The following is a 19,137-nucleotide window of genomic DNA, read 5'->3' as shown; positions in this document are numbered from 1 at the left end:
AAAATATTACAGAAGGTGCCCTCTCATTGTAAACACATAAATCCTCTGGTGAGCCACGGTGACTCAAACTGGGGCTACTGTTGGCCAAAACCGGGGAGCAGGCAGCTGCCAGAGCTGTTTAGCTACAGGAGCAGAGAGAGAAGAACCGACTGGAGAAGTGAACTGAGCCAAACAGATAAACAAACCTCCAGAACCGAGAACTAAAGGATCCTGTGTTGTTGTCACTGCGTTTGTTTTGTTAAACGTCGAACGAGGGAAACAAAATTAGAAATCAGGAAAATTTTATTTCAAAATATTGATATTGAAAATGAACGGGCCTTGCTGAGCTCCTCCCCCTTCGTCCCTGCAACAGCTCCAGGTCCCCATTTTGGGAACCACTGCCATCAGCAAACAGACAAACTTACAAACCTATATATATATATATTTACAGTTTTTCTTCCCACACTGAGTGCTTTTTCATTACACCCACTGCTGACTTGACTCTGACTCTTGTCTCAGCTTGTCAAACTCCGGGACATGATGTACAACTGCATAAATTAAGATTTGTTTGATTTACCTGGAGGAGTTTCTGCACACACAGTGAATGTCCATTTCTTGAGGCCAAATGGAGAGCATTTTTACCTTCAAGGAAAAAACAAAACAATGATTTCAGTTTGTCTCATCAAGATACATCTCTTTGTAGAAGAGTGAGGACAACATGTCAATATTGTCCAGATCAGAACTGTTGCAACAATCTAAGTATACACGTGTGTGTGCTCCTAATTGGAGCGTCTGCAGCAGAACTGTGTTCAGCCTGAGGATATTTTCTACACATGGTTCCCAATTATTTTCATCTACATAGTCCAGCACTAACATTTGCTGCTGTATATATTGCTAATGTGCCGTTGGCAATATTTGGTACCTGTCTGAAGAAGTTGATGAAGGAAAACAAAGAGACAGTGAAGAAGGGAAACAGTGGACGAGTCCAAGAACGGAAGAAGGAAAAGAAGGAACGATAAGGAGGAAGGAGAAGAAGAAAATGTAGAAAATCAGTCGTTGAACTAAATCAATGATTCATGGAAAGAAGACCAGGTCCACAAGTACTGACTTGGCTTTAACTGACCAAAAAAACAACAACAACGAAAACACACTCAGACGTTTAGGTTTTTTCCTCTTCCTGTTTGTTATCTTTCTTCTCCTCGATATTTATAATGTCTCTAAAAACAGGATGAAATCTGTGTGCGAGGATTACTCATTCATTCTGCCGTGGCTGAAAGAAAACAACACATTTGCTTGAAAGAAACACTTCAAGCCATAGATTCATAGAAAGGTTGATAATGACACCAATTTTCCCTCTTATGTGTTTGCAGCCTCACATGGTTTGAGGACCCACATTAGGGTTAATTGAAAATGTGAAAATATGATGAACACTTTGCACCTATTAGGAGGCCTGAGGGCAGGAAATGTTGTTTATTTTCAAAGGAAATTATGTATGACCTATATTCTAAGAGACACAAACATAGTTGAAAATGTGTTTTAAGCTCGTTTAATGAATATTAATGATAAATAAATGTGTACAGTATTGTGATGTTAATCCTTGAAAACGTGACAGTGCAGTGATTCAGCCTGAGCTCACCTGTGGCATCAGTCGCAGTGACATCAGCACCGTGTCCCAGCAGCAGATTGAGACAGTCCAGATGTCCTCGTGTGGCAGCCAGGTGAAAGCTGGAAAACAAGGGACAGATGCCAAATTAAACACATTTAAATTTAAACATTTAAATACATTTAAAAAAGACAGGCAGGAGTAGGTGGGAAATAAACTATACATGCACATCATTACTGGAAGTGTTCAAATGTTTCTTGCAAGAAAAAAAATTAAAGTTGCAGGATAATGGGTTCCACCAAAGTAGTCTTTGCCTTTTCCTAATGTTAAGACATTATTTTGCATATTGTGATAAAAACAAACATTTTGCTGATGATTGATGATGTAGCTTTTATGCAAATATATAAAACAACTTACATACTTTAGATGCTTTTGTAATAATAATAAAATACGGTGAGTCAGTGTATAATATTACAATCTGGATTTTTATTATTTATCCAGTTTTAAATTTAACAGTGCACTACAGCAGGTTTCATTGCAAGGGTTTTTCCAACAAGTCTTTCATCGTCATTTCTTTTTGGCTGGAAATCCTCCCACTTCCCTTCTCTGGTTTAACCTGCAGTAGCACTGACGCCTCTGACCACCATGTTTTGTGCAGCACTTGTGTGTAAATCTATCCCAGTCTGTCGCCCATCTAGTCACATGAACCTGTTAAAACACTAAACCCAAAGTATCTGCCAAGGAGACAGCTAGGCTGTCACCTCAACGCTGGCGTGGGTATTAAAAGCAGCGTTGATGGCCATGAGATCCTGCTTCTTTTTGGAGCAGGAGCAGGTCCTGACCTGTCAGCCATAACAGCAGACACGGAGCAGGACCAAGCTGTTTGAAATCCAGGCAGATCAATAACCTATAACTTTAAGATTCTCCAGGGCAGAAAAAAAAAGAGCAAAATAATTAAAAGGTTTTAATTATAATTAGAACTCTACTCTCACTGATGGACGTGGTGCATGGGGTCACACTGGGCCTGTATTAGCACTTCATGAAGGACATTAAGCTTCACTGGACGCTACATTACACTGAGTCCTTCAGCAACATTCAGCTAAAACAGTATAGTTCAATATTTCCCAAACATTCTCTGCACCGTCCCCTGGTGTTACGTAGGCCTGAGGTTTAGCCACCACACCCCTATGTAGACACATTTACAACTATGCCTTCAACCCTTCACTGCAGCTCTGCACAGGAAACACAATAACAAATCAGTTTTTCCCATTTTAACACAAATACAGAAGAATAATCCATTTGTTTTGCTGGACCCATCCTTCATTAGCTCCACACCTCCCACTTTGGAAAACACCGGTGTTGTCAGTGAACACTCTATGTACTATATTTAGGTAGTATGTAGGGAGGGAAGACCAGAGACTGTACTGCATGCTGGTAGCTAATACCTAAACGTTAGGATACAACAGTGTGAGTAACGGTTTGACTTATATTGTGGTCTGACTCAGTATTTTATATAAAAAACAGCGCCACCTATGCTGTGAGATCCACTGTCTCAAGACTCCACGGCCGCCAAAGAAGTAAAGACATAAACAGCTGAATCAAATGTGGGTCAGGACCTGCAGACGTAACTCGACCTCAGTTCAGTCCGTATTCATGTTTACAGTCGTTTACGCTGTAAAGTTTCTGTGTGAAGACACTGGGACTGGCTGTTTTAGGCTAATGTGAACTTTTAATGTTAGTGATAATGTTACTGGCCTGCTTTCTGGTGAAGTACTAAGGTACTGAGGAAAAGTAATGGTGCGTAGATGTTTTCTTTACCCTGTGACCCATATCAGACTACAGTATTTCTTCCAGTTTAGAGGTTGATAATTACACCTCCATAAAGGAAACTGCAGGGCTAAGTCAATGGCCTTAGGAACAACAGTGCACGTGCAAGTGTCTTCGCTCAGTGTCCGACTCTTGCTCAGAAGTTTTCTGCCTTGTCAGCAAACTTTCCCAACAGCACACAGTGAGCAGGTGTGATTGGTGGACTGACTTAGCTGCAGGCCACATCTAAAGCCATTTACTCAGCTGGAAGCCTCAACAGAACACTGAGGCTTGATTTCATTAGCTGAACAACGCCAGGCTAATCTAGGGGTAAATTAAATGATAAACATGCACTGCACGTTACAGTCAGTAATTAGTTTCCCAATGGAGATCTGTGATTGAGGGGATCAGCCTCTGACATTCCTCTGCTGGTTTTGCAGAGACCGGTATGCCAGACACATGTTGTCCTGTGTGTGGCCCACAGTACTATAAGCAGACTTGCTGAGTTAGTACTGCTGTTCCCAGGGCAAATGTGTGAACCCTTTACCATGCATGTCAAGAGAAGACAATTTGATGATTTTGGACTGATGTGTAGATTTAGTTTTTTTTAGTACAATAAAACAAAGAAATCAATGTAACCATGTTTAATATATTATTTGGTTTGCAAAAAGATTAAATGGAAGTTTAAATGGAAGCCCATGGGACAAAAGTCCAAGACTGTTCACTGACTTATTCAAGTAATTATTTTCTGAAGGAGGTTTATGAATTTAAATGATGATTTTAGCTGATTTTTTTAAAGGTGATTTGCGTCAGTTTTATAAATGATACTTATAAAACTGCCAGGACCAATCTACTGATAATGTCTACTTCATGCTCTTAAAAAAACGTGAAAAAAAACAAAAGACAAATCAGTTGTAATTATGTTTCCTTTTTCAAGGCTGATGTCTACTTCATGCTCTTGAAAAAAAACAAAAGACAAATCATTTGTAATTATGTTTCCTTTTTCAAGGCTCTGACATAGGTTCAGACATCTGCTTGTATTGTCTGTTGGGGATAAAATAATTATTTTGTGATGGAACAATGGAACAAGATAATCTACCAACTGCTCAGAACACACTGCACTTTGGATATGAAGTTACTATTTGCTTGTTATGTCTTCCAGCCTTAGTCAAACTTTAGTAAATAAAAAAGGAAAATGACAAAAATCTCAGGCGAATGTTAGGAAATCTAAGAGCTTAGCTTGAACGTGCGCTGTTGTTTCAGATGAATTATTACAAACAGTAAAATTATCTCTGACAAAAACTCTGATTGGATGCTGGAGTCTTCCAGTATTCCAGTGGTGTTTCTTTGGGTGAACAACCTCACCCTCTCCTTCTAATGTAACTCCGTAGAGGATGTAAATTTAGTACTCCTCCCCCCTTAGAGCCCACATTAAAATGCTACAACATTAAAATTATGGTTCTTGTAGGAGTCATCTGATCTGGAGGATGGTCCGCAGCTGGTTCTAAAAGTATCAGTTAGTGTTGCAGGCACCACAGTGAATCTGATCTGGATTTGCAGGGAGTCATTTCCTGTGAGGACTACATAAACAATCTTCGGCCTCTGTGGCGAGGCCTTCAGTGGCCTCCAACATTCTTAGCATAAACTCCCAAACTGACCTCCAGCCCATGACTATGGAAAAGAGAAATGTCAGGATACAAAGCAGACATGACAATATGCAAGTCCATTGCCAATGTTCGCAGACAAGCTGAGTCAAGGTTTACCGCAACAATTTGCTAAACCAGACCGGACCAGCAAAATTAGATAGTGGACTTGAGACTTGGTGTCCACATTGTAAAAGGACATCTGAGCTGGGTGTTTTAAATCAGTAAGAATACCCTTGTTCTGTAAAGTGGTAAGCTTTGGTTCAGAAAGAATGAGCCTGCCAGGTGGTGATTTTTTTTGTGTTTTATGTTGCCATGGACAGTTTAAGGCATGGTTGTCAAACATACGGCCCGCTGAATTTTAAAAAAAAAAAAAAAAAAAAAAAACACAAAAACTTCATGTTCTAGATTTAATTTTTGTAAAATTATATTTCATTAACTGCTGAATATAAATATACTTTGCATTAAAACAAAGGGGAAAAATGACTTATTGTTATTTATAGTTAATTAGATTATGATTGCAATGGTCTGGCCCACTTGACAGCTAATCAGGCTGCGGCCACTGAACCAAAATGAGTTTGACGCCCCCTGGTTTAAGGTGTAGGTATGCAGTTACTCACGCAGATCGTCCTTCCACATCAAGCTTGGTGGGGATGATGCCCTTCTTGTTAAGAACAGCAGAGACCTTGTCCACTTCACCACGTTCAACAGCTTTCATCAGCCGGTCGTCATACTTGTTCCAGTCTGTGTTCTGACAGAGAAAAGAAACTGTTAGAAACCACTATGAAACAGAAAGTATTTCCCAAAACAAACATGGCAAACAGAAAAAAAGACCAAAACTAACATTTAAATATTAAGTAACAATACTGGTTTTCTGATTGTTTTAAATAAAGTATTTGATGAGATGTAAATCCCAAACAAGAACAACAACCTCCAAATAGTGACATCATTTTTTCATTTTTGAAGGACAATTACAGACATTCAGAATGTGCCAAGAATGTTCCAGTTCCAGAATTATCCATAATTGCCTGCAGTGAAGCATTGTATTCTGACAATAACATGAATTTAAGCCTGTTTACAACTATACACATCACAGTGCATTTTCATTTTGATGAATAAAACCAACCCACAATGTGCTAAAAGCATTACAACAAAGAATGCATCTGAATGCTAAGGTATCCTTTTGTTTGTCATTGACACTGCCAACAATGAATACCTACAAAGTGCATGGAAGTGCATTTCAGCCAGCGGCTCATCTTGGGAGAGTGGAGCTGGTCCTTGCACCGTGCAACTGAAAAGGATGCCAGGGTTCCGGTTTACAAAAAAAGCACCAAAATGAGAAAATGAAGAAAATGAGGGTGTATAAAAACAAAATCCAGGCTTTTGTAGAACACTCAGCCAGTGAGTGTACAGAAAGTAGAATTAAAGAAAAGAAAAAAGAAAAAGAAATGGGACAATCTGCACTGCGGTGGAGGTCCTCTTATTAAAGGCTCAGCCTCTGAAGTTCCCCTCACTTGTAGAGTTTAGTTGGCAGGAATGTCTAAGCATTCCTGTGTTGCTCACTGCGCAGCAGTCTAAATTATGGTATAAAAGGGAAGCAAAAAAGGACTAAAAGGAGGGAGGAGTAGAGGTGGAGAAGCAGAAGGGCCAGCCCTGCCAGCCCCGGGACCTGCCCTGGCCGGCAACTGCAACTCCTCCTCTGGAGTAAAAATCAGCTCAGCCTGGCTTACTTCTCCCACCCCCCAAGTTTCTTCCGCTTTCTCCTCGCCTTTATCCTTAAGCCCTCCTGGTAATTCAGTGGTCTTCTGTCGGGATATTCTTCTTCTATTGAGGTTTTCTTCCTTAAAAGTCGTGAACAGTGGTTGCAGCTCAAACGACAACAGAAAAGCTCAACTGTCTCCTCTATCACTTATCTCCAACGTCTTCACTCCACCAAATGGCAAGGTCAGTCGGGCTCACTGGGGTAAATATGTGAGCTCTCGCAGGTTTTAAATATCACCTCCTCCCGGGTAAACAGCAGTGGTGGAGACAGTCCTGCAGACTGGTTACCTCTTTATTTTTTGACCGTCCAACCTTTCTGTAGTGACTGATAGGAAGACAGGGGCTAAGAATACATTCTGGACATTCCTGCAGCATGAGTAATGGTGATAGTGTCTATCACCGCTGCCAGCGTGAAACAAGGCCAGCCAAGAAGACCTCGCTCCCTCCAACCATGCTCCCTGTTTACCCCCCAGCTGAAAATATTAATGTCAGAGGGGGATTATGGTTTGCACATTTGAGGTAGTTATGGCAGTGACCCTCACAGCACACTGCAGGGGGGAGCTCATCCATCTAAAAGAGAATAGGGTGGCCCCAAAGCCCCCTGATCCTAACTGCAAGGTGGCAAGGTTAGATGTCATCCCTTTTACAAGCAGCTGTCTAAGACCGCAGCCACACCGTAAACTACCAGACTGCCTCTTCACTTACACCTATGACCACACAGTAAACACTGTAAAAGCACCACTTTCATTTACAGGGTAAAAATATCTGAGGCAAACAGCCACCGAGACGACACTCAGGGGAATGGCTGAGGTACAGAGAGGTAGCCGTTTAATTTACATACTGCATCAGCTCTTTGCGGGCTTGTGTTACAATCTGCTGCCAGACTGGCGTTAACAGAGCGGCGATGATATCCGCAAACATGCAAAAAGTCCTCCTCCGCATGACATGTCACATGAAGGAGTAGGTATCCACTTACAAAAGCTGCTCATCCCAGCATAGAGACAAAGGCGCCAAAATGGCACAAGGCCATACAGCATACTTGCTCGAGTAAATATCTGACAAGGGTGTCAGGGAGCGTGTGTGTATTACCAATTTGTTCATGCATAAGCTAATTTTGGAGACGTAAGTGGAATAGAACCGAGTTGTTCTTACATGGACTTGTTTTGTTATTGTTTGAAGAATCCTTTGAAAGGAGACTGAAAAACTTCACATTTTAAAACTGCATTGATGTCACAGGCTCTCTGGAAGGCCAGGATAGTGAACCGGCAAACTTCTTCTCATCTTCTTGCAGTAAGAGGCTAACCACTTCTGCCACCTTGTGGCATAACTCTGGAGTTTCTTTGGGTATTTTTCACTGACACTCGAAAATAAAAACGAAAATATTGCATAAGCATTCTGTGAGTACAAGCTGACGTTGATGCAGAATGTGACCTGATAATTTTAGTTCCATTTAGAAGCAAAATCATGCAAAGAGACGTGTGTACTCTGATGTATCCAATATATTAGAAGAGAAATAATCAGCAATAATAAACCTGATGATGATGATGATGATGAATGAATTAAGTAGCAGGCACGCAGGCATTACCTTACCTTACCTAATTTCTATTTAAACGCAGTGACCTTTTAGGACAAAACATCAGTTAACACTGGTTGTGCCAGGGTACTACCTGTCTGCACAGACTATTCTGGAGGATGAGTAAGAGCTTTACACTCTTGCCACTTTTGGTTGAGGTTTTCCGTCACTTTTTACAAGCTGCATGACTTTCAAGCACCTCAGTTTCGTGCCTCTGTAAGCTCCTGGGCAGACAGACTGATCCGTCTCCGATGTCCTCACCCATGAAATCATCAGCAGAAAATATCCAGCTGGTCATGTGTTTACAGAGGGATGGAGGACCAAAACATAAAGCTGTACACCAATATGTCATGCGATAGTTGTGTTCAAAGGGACGGCTTCACTGACGTTTTGACACGCTCTACGCCACCGTCAAGATTTACAATGTGAGTGTGTCTCTTTGGAGCCAAATGTATAGATATAGTTTTGCATATTTTCCTTGACATTTTCCATATTATAAATGTCATAGTTTGTATTAGTCACATATCAAAATGCACGCAAATACCTGCTATTATTTGTGTGTTGGATTCTGCAATTATCGTGATTCATCCACAGCTAACCTGTAATTATGGAGATTAAAAATTAAAATATTCTGAGAGCCTAGTTATTTAAGAGCTCTCTAACACAAAGACTTAGTTCTGGTTAAAAATCTGAAGGAGGACTCCTAATTACGGATAAATTAATTTAACCAAGCTTTTACTCAATTATTACCTGAATAGAGAGGTATCACCAAGAAGAAAACGTTCTTTTGGAAAACACCAGCATGTCATGTTGCATGAATTATTTGACAGTTCTAAGAGTTGGAAAAAAACATCTGTGTATCTGATACCTACACCAATCAAAACCCTTACCGCAAAATCTTGACGTTCCTGCAGTTTATGAAGCCAGTCGAGCATGTGATTCGTCATCTGCGTGTATTTTTATCATTAGCACTCAAACATACCTGCTTCTGACGTTAGATCAAATAGCTGCACGCAGTGTAAATGTCTCAGTGACAAGTGATTTGCAGGTGAAATATACCCTGGTAGTGAAAGGCCAAAACTGTGTCAGTGTTAATGAGGAACTTAAGCACAGGCTGAAATTGTGCGACTTGCTGCTCAACCAAACAGTGATGTCAGAGTATCTGTTTAGAGCAAGTGTTTACAACAGAAGGTGAAGGGTAACCAGCTAGTTTTGTAATTTTGGTCAGGTGTGGTTGTCTGTTTGATTCCCAGTGATATAATGTTATAGGGAGCACGTCTTCAACACACCAGTGTAGTAAGTCACAAGTATATGATGTGTACGTGAAGACCGCGCTGAAGAATAGAGTAGAATACATGAGAATAAATGAATATGTGGAAAATTAATTAGGTTAAAACAGTGAATCTGTCACGATGGGCAACATCCACTGATTACAAAGGAGCTGCTCTTTCCATTAAAAGCCAAGGCCACAGTGATGGCTTCAGCCAGGTGTCTTGAGAAAAAAGACACTTTTTATGGTATGTGCATGAGACACTGATGAAACATCTGAGGGGCTGCTTAACACGGGGCCACTCACTGGGCAGAGTTTGACCAGCGAGGACAAACAGATGCACACTCTGGTGGTTGCGAGCAGGACAAACAGATGCACACTCTGGTGGTCAACTAGGGAAATTAGTAAAAAGAATGCTTTTAACAAGAACATTTTGTCAAACAGAATAAATCAGTCTGTTAAGTGCTGGAGGCAAAGCTTTGGTTCTGAAATTTTAACACAACCATTCTAATGGAAGAACACGTGGTTTTTCGTTCCGTGTCATGCTGACTTATTAGCTATTACATCAATTGTTTGTGTTCTGGTTGCTTTAATTTTCTTTTTTTCCTCTTTTTTTTTGTCTTTGTTTCATTCTTTACTGTATTTTCTTGTTTTTATCTTTTTTTATAAGCATTAAAGATTAGGGACATGTCTACCAGCTGTAGATTACCTATCCCTTAAAATGATATATATTCAAAAACGTGGAACAAATTAGCAAAATAGGAAGTCAAAAAAATATTACAAACATTTAGTCCATTACATGTTCAGTGAAGTTGCTCTTGGATTTATTTGTGAATACAAGTGAACTAAACCTAAAAGAGCAAACTGTGTGAAAACTATAACTTTTACATAATTTATAGTCAAATTACTGATATAAATTTATTTACAAAAGAACAGACTTATGACTAGAATATGTCATGACTGAGCAAATGATGCAAACAACAGTGATTGGAAGTTGGTTTGTTCAAAACGAAAGTGACTCTGCCCCTATAATTGGGCCTTGGTTTTTAACAAACAGAGCTGGGACCATAGTACTGTGAAAATTTAAAGTTGAATTATTACTTTGGGTCAATCATTGACTCCAAATTAATCCTTGAAATACATTTTGATGCTGTGAAACCAGCTCAATAACACACTGTACCAAGACTTATTTTATTTAAATATGTATTCAAAAACAATAGAAAACATAATAGGAGCTGAAATATACAGCTGTGTTCATATGTTTGAACATTATGTGTGAGGCTGATATGATGTTATGTTTTAACTATTTTCAAGCTAAGAAAAAATCTTGACCTTCCTGATACTAAATCACAAATATTAAACTTCAAGTGGCTCGATAAAGTTAGTGTGTATCTTAAACCGAACACACAGCAATGATTAGAACCAAGAATATTTTTCAGAAAAAACATGGGACAACCTGCCCAGCACTAACATGACAAACATTTACTTTGATTCAAATCTATTATTAATAAAATGGGTTGTTATCATTTTTTCTACTCACTGGATGAACAGGTCTCTTACATTTAAAATAAGTAACAACCAGTACCAATACTAGTATGGACTCTGGGTCTGTACCTGTACCAGAGAAACAACAGCCATATCTGAATCTTCGTTTTGCTTAACGAAGTTAAAAAAACACACACACACAACATCATGCAGCAGCGGCTAGTCCAACCTGCATGTATTTGGTTAACTAAGAAGCTAACAGGGCATGCTGCTACTTGGGCACATACACTCACCACGTTTGGCCAGCGTTTACAAGTCTTCACACGGAGGGAGGGCAAACAGAATTTTTTTTTTTACCTTTTTACTCAACAAGAACTGAATCTTATTCAATATTATATACAATTGTTTCTTAAAGACACAAAACTGGGTTGAAGTTGGGTTTTTCTGCCAAAAAACAAATAAAATAATTGATTTATTTAATTTAAAACAATCAGGTGATTCACATTCAAAAACGCCCTCGACCTGATCTGCAGTGATAATAAGGGAGTGTTTATATGAAATGAAAGTGCTATAAACATTCCAAGATAGTAATCAAGTCCCTGAAGCCAACACTCGACTCCCATGGCAGTAGATAAAAGGCAGTTGGTTACAAGACAGGTAGAGACTTGATCCACTGACGAGCTGAATGCTCCACACATTCTTTACTGTGACACAAAGGTGACTAAGCACTTACAGGAAATTAGCTCAGCTCTGTAGGATTTTTGAGGAGCAACAAGTAATTTAAGTTTTCAAGTTACAAAAAGAAGAAAACTGTCTATTTAATTTTTTTTTTATAAAAACACAATGTTGGCATTACGACTCTTTACAGCAACCTTTGCACAGGTGAGGGGGCGCTACAATCTAGGGATACACAAATGCTTATGTCCCATGCTAATTTTAACAGACTATGGTTTGTAAAGAGTGAAGCTGAGCAGCACTGGATGGTTGTGTGTAGAGTAAAGGTGGAAACAAGTCAGAGAAAGTGGTAGTCAGGGAGATAAGATATGTAGACAGGAACACTTACAGTCTAGAGAGGAGAAGCCAAGGCAAAGGTCAAGGTTTATGAGTGATATGAAATGGTGTACAATAAGAAGAAGGATGTGTACAATTAGCCACACAAAGAGACGAAGGCAGAGTTCAGCTGGTTAGGCTTGTTAAGGATATAGAGAATAGAGTAGTAAGAAGATGGAGACTGAGACCCTGTGTGACTACATCCAAAGGGAATAACTCAAAGTAGAAGGAGAAGAAACGTGCCAATGATTTAAAAGCGCCATTAGATTTCTGTTCAGTTTTTTTATTTCCTATGGCTACTGTTTTAAGTGTTAAAAGCACTTGAAACATCTCAGGAGACCTGAGGGGCCGTCACTGCACAGTCCTCAAGGCAGGTCAACAAAGAAGTGAGGCTGTGACTCTGTGCAAGTACAGCTTAAAAGCCCACTACAACTCATCTTACATTACCTGAAGTTTGATCAAGGCTCCTGGTACTTAGCTATATACACACATTATTACATGGCACATAAGATCATCATTACGGCAATTATTCTAACTTTTAATGACCAAGAACTAAAGCCTTTATAAAGTTGGCTGACTTTCAGACCTTTACGGAGGTAGATAAGATCAGTTTCATATAAAGAAATTAGTTGATCAATCGTCGCACCCCTAGTTTTTCATTTAACATCCGACAGACGAACAAGTGAATGATCAAACCAGAAAAACATTATAGATTTTTTAATTTTTTTACATGCAAGTTGGCATCCAAACCCATGTCATATCCTTAGCCATTGGTAGAAAAATATATATACATTTGTGAAATATACTGTTACAAATAAAGCAAGGTGGCAGAGGAGGTTAGTGCTCTTGTCTTACAGCAAGATCCCTGGTTTGCTGGTTCCGTTCCCATTTGTCAACGCTTCCCCACTGCCCTCACAACACCCATTAGTCTCCAAAGGATTCAGTGGCAGGAGATGAGGGAGTATGATATTTATTGTAAGAATATCGCCGGGGTCCAGTCTACTATATGTTGTCTATATGTTTCTTTTCAACAGAAAATAGAGATGATGATGACAGTGGTCGTCCGTGTCCTTCTTTTGTCAAGTTGCATATGCTCATACTTTGGATTCACCATCTTTCTTTTCAACAGAAAACAGAGATGATGATGACAACGGTCATTTTTAGACCTTCATGCGTCACGTAGCCGTCCGTGTCCTTCTTTTGTCAAGTTGCAGCCTTGAAATCAGAGTAGATTTCGCTCACAAACAATACATTCCAGCAGCATTTGGCTCCTCTATCCTGCCACACCACCATCAACAATGCCCAGCCCTACACTCTGTTTTGTAAAATAACACCACTCTAATGGGAGGGAGGCCCTACATTTCATCTTCTCGGCTCACGTCTAGTGGGGGAAGGTAAGAAGAGAAAGACTGGGTGTGACTCATTTAGATAAAGGAGCAGAAAAACAAAGCCTCCCTATCCAAAAGTGAAAGTCCTTAAAGCAAATTCAATATTGAAATATGAAAGTTTCAAATCATGCGATTGAGGAGTGCATGGTGCACGTTCAGTCAGTTCAATGTGCAAAAACATTCAATGTGGATTTGTTACGTTTGGTTTTTTTAGTTTGTTTGTTTATCTTTAAAATGACTATAGTTAAAATACATGACATAAGTGTAGCACTGCTGTAATGCTTGAATGATAACAAGCCTCCAGTCACTAGGTGGCAGCAACTCAATTAGTGGTTTGTACAGATAAAAGTATGCATGTTATCAGGTTCTCAATTGTATTTCAATTTGCAGGGGTGTGAGGGGGGGGGCATGAAAACATTTCTGTCCCCAAGAGGGAGTAGTAATTAAGAACCACTGGTTTGCAGTAAGAGTTCTGTTCTGTTCTGTTCTGTTCTGTTCTGTTCTGTTCTGTTCTGAAAGAGTTATCGATGTTTATTCAGTAGGTGAAAAAGGAAAGTGCAAAGGTAATAACATCAATCTGCTTATTATGTCTTAGACAAAGTAACTATAAAGATGATGAAGAACGGTATTTGAAATAGAGTTTTTTCAAACAATTTACTTGTAATTCTACTTCTTCATGGACAATGAAAAATTAACCCATCAATCACAATTAGTGGTGAAATCTTTACACCATCTTCTGACCCTAATCTCTGTGCTCTCTCCCCTTCTAGTAATGGGGCTAACACACCCACCACACACACACACGTTAGAGAACTGCAAGCTGGGTAAAAAACATCAAGTTATTCCAACCAGATGGTGTGTAGGAGTGGAACATTTATTCATTTGATGCAAGTATTGATTTTTTTTAATCCACTACTTTTGTCTGTGAACTCAGCTGGTTTACTACTACTTCAAATTTAATGCTGCTTGGTCTCATCTGTACTTTTGTAAGTTATGGTGGCAGGCACTGAATATTTTTTTTATTTATTTTTTGCCTTGCATACAACTGTTTCCATCCTTGGCCAACACAGAGCTAAATGGCTGTTTCTGAGGATGGAAAAACTTGAAGGCCAAATGATGTTATGTGAGAACACAAACATCATACATGCACAAAAGTATTGACCAAGGACATTTCATGTAAGGACTGTCTGTTTACGTTCCACTGAGCACATGGGAAGGCTCTAGAGCAGCGGTCCCCAAGCTTTCTTTCACGGGTCAAATGTCTTCATTTGTAATCACTAGAGAAGTAAAAATAAAAGCAAAATAAAAAAAACAATGCCATAAATATTTGCATGTTAATTGTTCCTAAAGAAAATTGACGTGTTGCAAATATAGTTGAAGTTTCATGAAACAAAGTATCAGAATATTTTAGTGTATTGATATCTTCTTACACCCCAATGAATTAACATTCAGAAAAAGACTTGGTATTCTAACTACGAATACAAAAACAAAACGCCTGCTGCACACTCCACAGAAGCCAAGGCAGAGACGCGTTAACTACTGCTACACACACACCAATTTCTCTTAAATTTAATTTTAACGCAGTTGCAAGGACGGAATACAAATGATGAAATTATCTCAGCGGACCTTTGCCTATCCTCTTTCTCTTTAAGAACCTCTTCACAATCGAATCTAATTCTTTTGGTTTCGTCTTCATGTGCCAACCATTGACTGCATTACTCTGTCTGAGAACCAGCTAAATTTGTAGATTTGTCAGGAGGAATATCATATTTGTACGTAAGCCCGTCTTTGTGAAAGTGTGTATATAAAATTAAGTAAGGCACATAAATCTGTGTGTTTTTCATACAACCCTTGTACTTGTCCTACTCCACTGCTTATATCGACATTGCTTTCCACACAGTATTTCAGATACGCTGACTGAATCCCTTGACAGAGGAATATCTTCAAGGTTTATTACTCAATCCCCCCAAAAATATGGTTTTTCATTCGCAAGGGAAAAAAAACAAGGTTTTGTGTAGAACTTACAAAAAGTTTCCTTTCAGCGAACTGGTAAAGCGGCGAAATTTTGCATAGTTACTGTAAAATATCTTAAAAAAGGACTTTCACTGATTTGTTAAATTCTATTATGAATTTAGAGCTGCCTTTTGGTTATTGGTAAGTTAATTTCAGCAAATAAACACACCAAAAATAACTTTACTGCTGCTGTGTTAAATCTAAAGTCCAGGGTTAATTCATGCACAATATTCCAGAAAAGTGTATGTGTATAATAAAAGTGTATAATAAGATAGTGTTTCTGACATGAGTAAGTGTATAATAAGATAGTGTTTCTGACTCAAATTCACTGACTGGAATTCAAACAGCATTTCCTGTTCTGTGATCTGACCACTCTGTTATTTCGTTGGAAATAATAAATGTGTTGATTGATAGGTGAGATATTGCTCTCATAAAAAAATAACTGCAGATACAAGACCTGCGTAAGAAAAAGTAACAATAATGTATGAAGCTTTAAATCAAATGCCAGCGCTTCCAGTAATAATTTATGCATTTGTGTATGTTTGTGATCATCAAAGCTTTGTTCATGAAAGAACATCTGATGGTTCTGGTTGAAAGGTTCTGTTAGGGAACTGGACGTGAAATTTTCTCAAAGTAAAGACATTTCGCCTCTCATCCAAGAGGCTTCTTCAGTTCACGGATGACTAAGAATCTTCATAGATCTGACGGTTATGGTATGGAATGAATGATAACTACTGCACGCATTAGAACAAAGGTACAGAATGTCTTTCAAAACAAATTACCAAGGAGCTTAAGACAACAGTCAGGCTGGACTGTAATGCACAGAGGTATGCAGTGGGAATGCTCTGCAATGATCAGACCTACGTAAATGTCATTCCTGTTTCCTCAACAAAGCCCTTACTTCATCTGCAGCTCTTCCTGTAGCTGTAGCTGACTAAACCAATGGTACAGATAATGCCAGAGGGCAAAAAAAAAACAGTTTGCGTGGCCCTGAATTTCTATGTTCATTTGTTTTTGAGTCTGGATAACAAGAGTCAGTCAATTATCAATGCTGACAGCGTTGACAGTGGATCTCGCCACAAAAAGCTCCAAAGACTTAGAATTTCTTCTGTTTGCATCTGCTATGTTCTACATGTTCCACTGAGCACAATTGTAATTCAGCGCATATTAGTTCCAAAGCCTAGACTTGATTGAAAAAAATAATTAAACATCAGAGTCTCAAGTGAGGTTAATTTAGTTTGTTGTGTTCCTAACAGTTTCAGACATGGAGACAATTTGGAGGAAAATTATTCTTCCTAATGTAGGCTTCATTTCAGCCTTTTAATCTGCTTATCTTTTAGCATTAGCTTGAGGGGTGTGTTAAATAATGTAGATTCTGTATAAATAAAGATTCAATATCTTTTGATTAGTTTCCCCAAAAGGAACCGTCTGATTGGAAAGAGTAGGAGGCTTTGTTAGGGTTCACAGTTATTGAACAGTCAAACACTGAAAATGAATAGAAATATTGAATTTGAACAGACTGGTTCAGTCTGTTATCAATATAATGAACATAAATAAATCAACATGTTTTTGTGTGACTCACTTCTTTTTTGTTTCTCCCATAACTGAAAGAAATGTTTTGAAGGAACTAGGTTCCTTCCTGGTGAAAAAAGAATAATTCAACTAAATTCTGAAATACTCTGACACAAAACCTCACTGACAGAAGTGTCGAGTTTTGAATTAATCACATATGCTTCAAAATATTTTAATTAAAACACGAAGGCCTTTGGCCTGGTGTTACCAGATGTTTTTAGATCCCAAGCCTTTCTGGCTTTTTGGTTTTTTGGTCTGAACAACAATGTTGATAATATATATATACACATTATATATTTTTACAATTTGTCTTAGAGATTTTGGACTTAGCCTTCCAAATTATATAATCTGTTTTAAGAAAACCACTTTTATATATCTTAATTTTTTTTAAAAAAGGTGCTCCGTACAGTGATTTTCTTACTACACCCACTCAGTGACACGCCATGTCAAACATTTCACTTTTTTTTCCCGTGGCATTAAGAGGACTTAGGTTTTGAGCCAAAGTCTTTGACAGGACACAAAAGGACGATCCGTGGAAAAACGCCCCGCAGCGTTTTTGAGCGAGACAGTGGGTGTCCTCGGTGATAACCACCGGATACTCCCGGCTGTTGGCGCATTGTTTTGTAGAGTTACCTTCTTTTTGAAGAGCAAAACAACACAGAAAGCTGGGCTATATACGTTAAATAAGTTCAGTTTGAAAACGCTGTCAACATCTAACAGAGAAGCAGGTGCTTAATGTACAGGCGAGGAACACACTGAACCCACAGCCACCGTGGGAAACATGCCCGCGGTTAACGTGGATATTGTGGACAACTCTGGTCACAGTTTAAAACTTTAGCTACCGGAATTTAAGGACAACTTCAGACATTGTTATCTTTTGTTTAAAATAGCAAATAATCCCAGCGAAAACGAGGAGATACCGGCAAAAACACAACGGTTACAAAAACAAAAGAAACGTTAAACTTACTGTGATAGTAACTTCTTGCTTTTTCAACCGATACCTCAGGCTCTTCATGTTGTTTGGCGTCACTCCTCGGTGTTAAAATTTTTTTTTGTTGAACACGTCCATATATTTCACATAAACTTTGAAGAAAGTTAATCCACAGAAACTTTCATCTGCTTATTTTTCCTCACGCAGCCAGTTTCACCTGACGCCTTACCGCAGGCTTATTGGCACGTTGAGTGACAGGCGCTTCAGCCAATCAAGTAGCACCTTGTACGGCGAATGTTTGCTTTTAGACCAATCAGCGACATTAAAGGGCGGGACTTCCTAGTAAAGTGTTGTTGAGAGAAGCCGGGGGCGTTGACTGGGGCAGGGTAGGAAAACCTGGCGTCCTCTCAGACTTTACCTGCTTGAAGAAGACAAGCACCTGTAAAAACATGGATACAGTCGAAAGGTCGAAATAACGACATTTCCTTCACGTATATTTGCTAATAAAACATGGATTCGAAATATTTGAGACGCAGTTGTGGGTTACTGTATTAATAAAATACTAATATATTGTACTTCTTGCCACCATTATGAAAAGTTAAAAAATATATATTTATTTCTAATTTTATTCACCAGAAGATGATCAGATAGTACACAATAGTTCATACAGATAGACAGACAGATAGATAGAGAGATATAGATAGATAGATAGATAGATAGATAGATAGATAGATAGATAGATAGATTACGCTTATTAGCTTATGTTCCTTTCCAACCCAAGTCCACTTCTTTACATTACAATGCATAGCTTACTGACTTTCCAGCCTGTTAAATGTTTCTGTCTTTTGTCTCTGTTCAGATTGCAACAGCGTTACCATGGTGTTTCCATGGAGTTACCATGGAGCTGCCACTGGTGTTCAGTCGGTCTAAGCTGGAGTCGCACTGACCTCATGGTGCTAATAGGGCCTTACGCTGCATTGCTAACCAGCCCAAATTAAGGGTCTTTTTTTTGGACTCTCTTTCTGATGAGAAAGTTTTGTTTTTGTTTGAAAGTCTTTCACGT

At 39.0% G+C, this 19,137-nt stretch overlaps 1 protein-coding gene across 1 annotated transcript in view; it reads right to left on the bottom strand.

The window, feature by feature from the left end:
- The window catches only part of uacab (uveal autoantigen with coiled-coil domains and ankyrin repeats b), a 27,180-nt gene extending 8,837 nt beyond the window's left edge, over nt 1-18,343 (bottom strand). The window contains exons 1-4 of the mRNA XM_008310557.3: nt 18,111-18,343; nt 5,652-5,782; nt 1,616-1,704; nt 557-621 (exon numbers count right to left, since the gene is read on the bottom strand). Coding sequence (XP_008308779.1) covers nt 557-621; nt 1,616-1,704; nt 5,652-5,782; nt 18,111-18,158 — 333 coding nt within the window. The 5' untranslated portion in view covers nt 18,159-18,343. The remainder of the gene's footprint in view (nt 1-556; nt 622-1,615; nt 1,705-5,651; nt 5,783-18,110) is intronic.
- Between the last annotated feature and the right edge of the window lie 794 nt (nt 18,344-19,137).

The sequence above is a fragment of the Cynoglossus semilaevis genome, chromosome 5 (assembly GCF_000523025.1).
Source record: "Cynoglossus semilaevis isolate Cse_v1.0 chromosome 5, Cse_v1.0, whole genome shotgun sequence".
NCBI classification, from domain to species: domain Eukaryota; kingdom Metazoa; phylum Chordata; class Actinopteri; order Pleuronectiformes; family Cynoglossidae; genus Cynoglossus; species Cynoglossus semilaevis.
The sequence above is the reverse complement of the archived record's forward strand: the minus strand, read 5'-3'. Positions and strand labels throughout refer to the sequence as shown.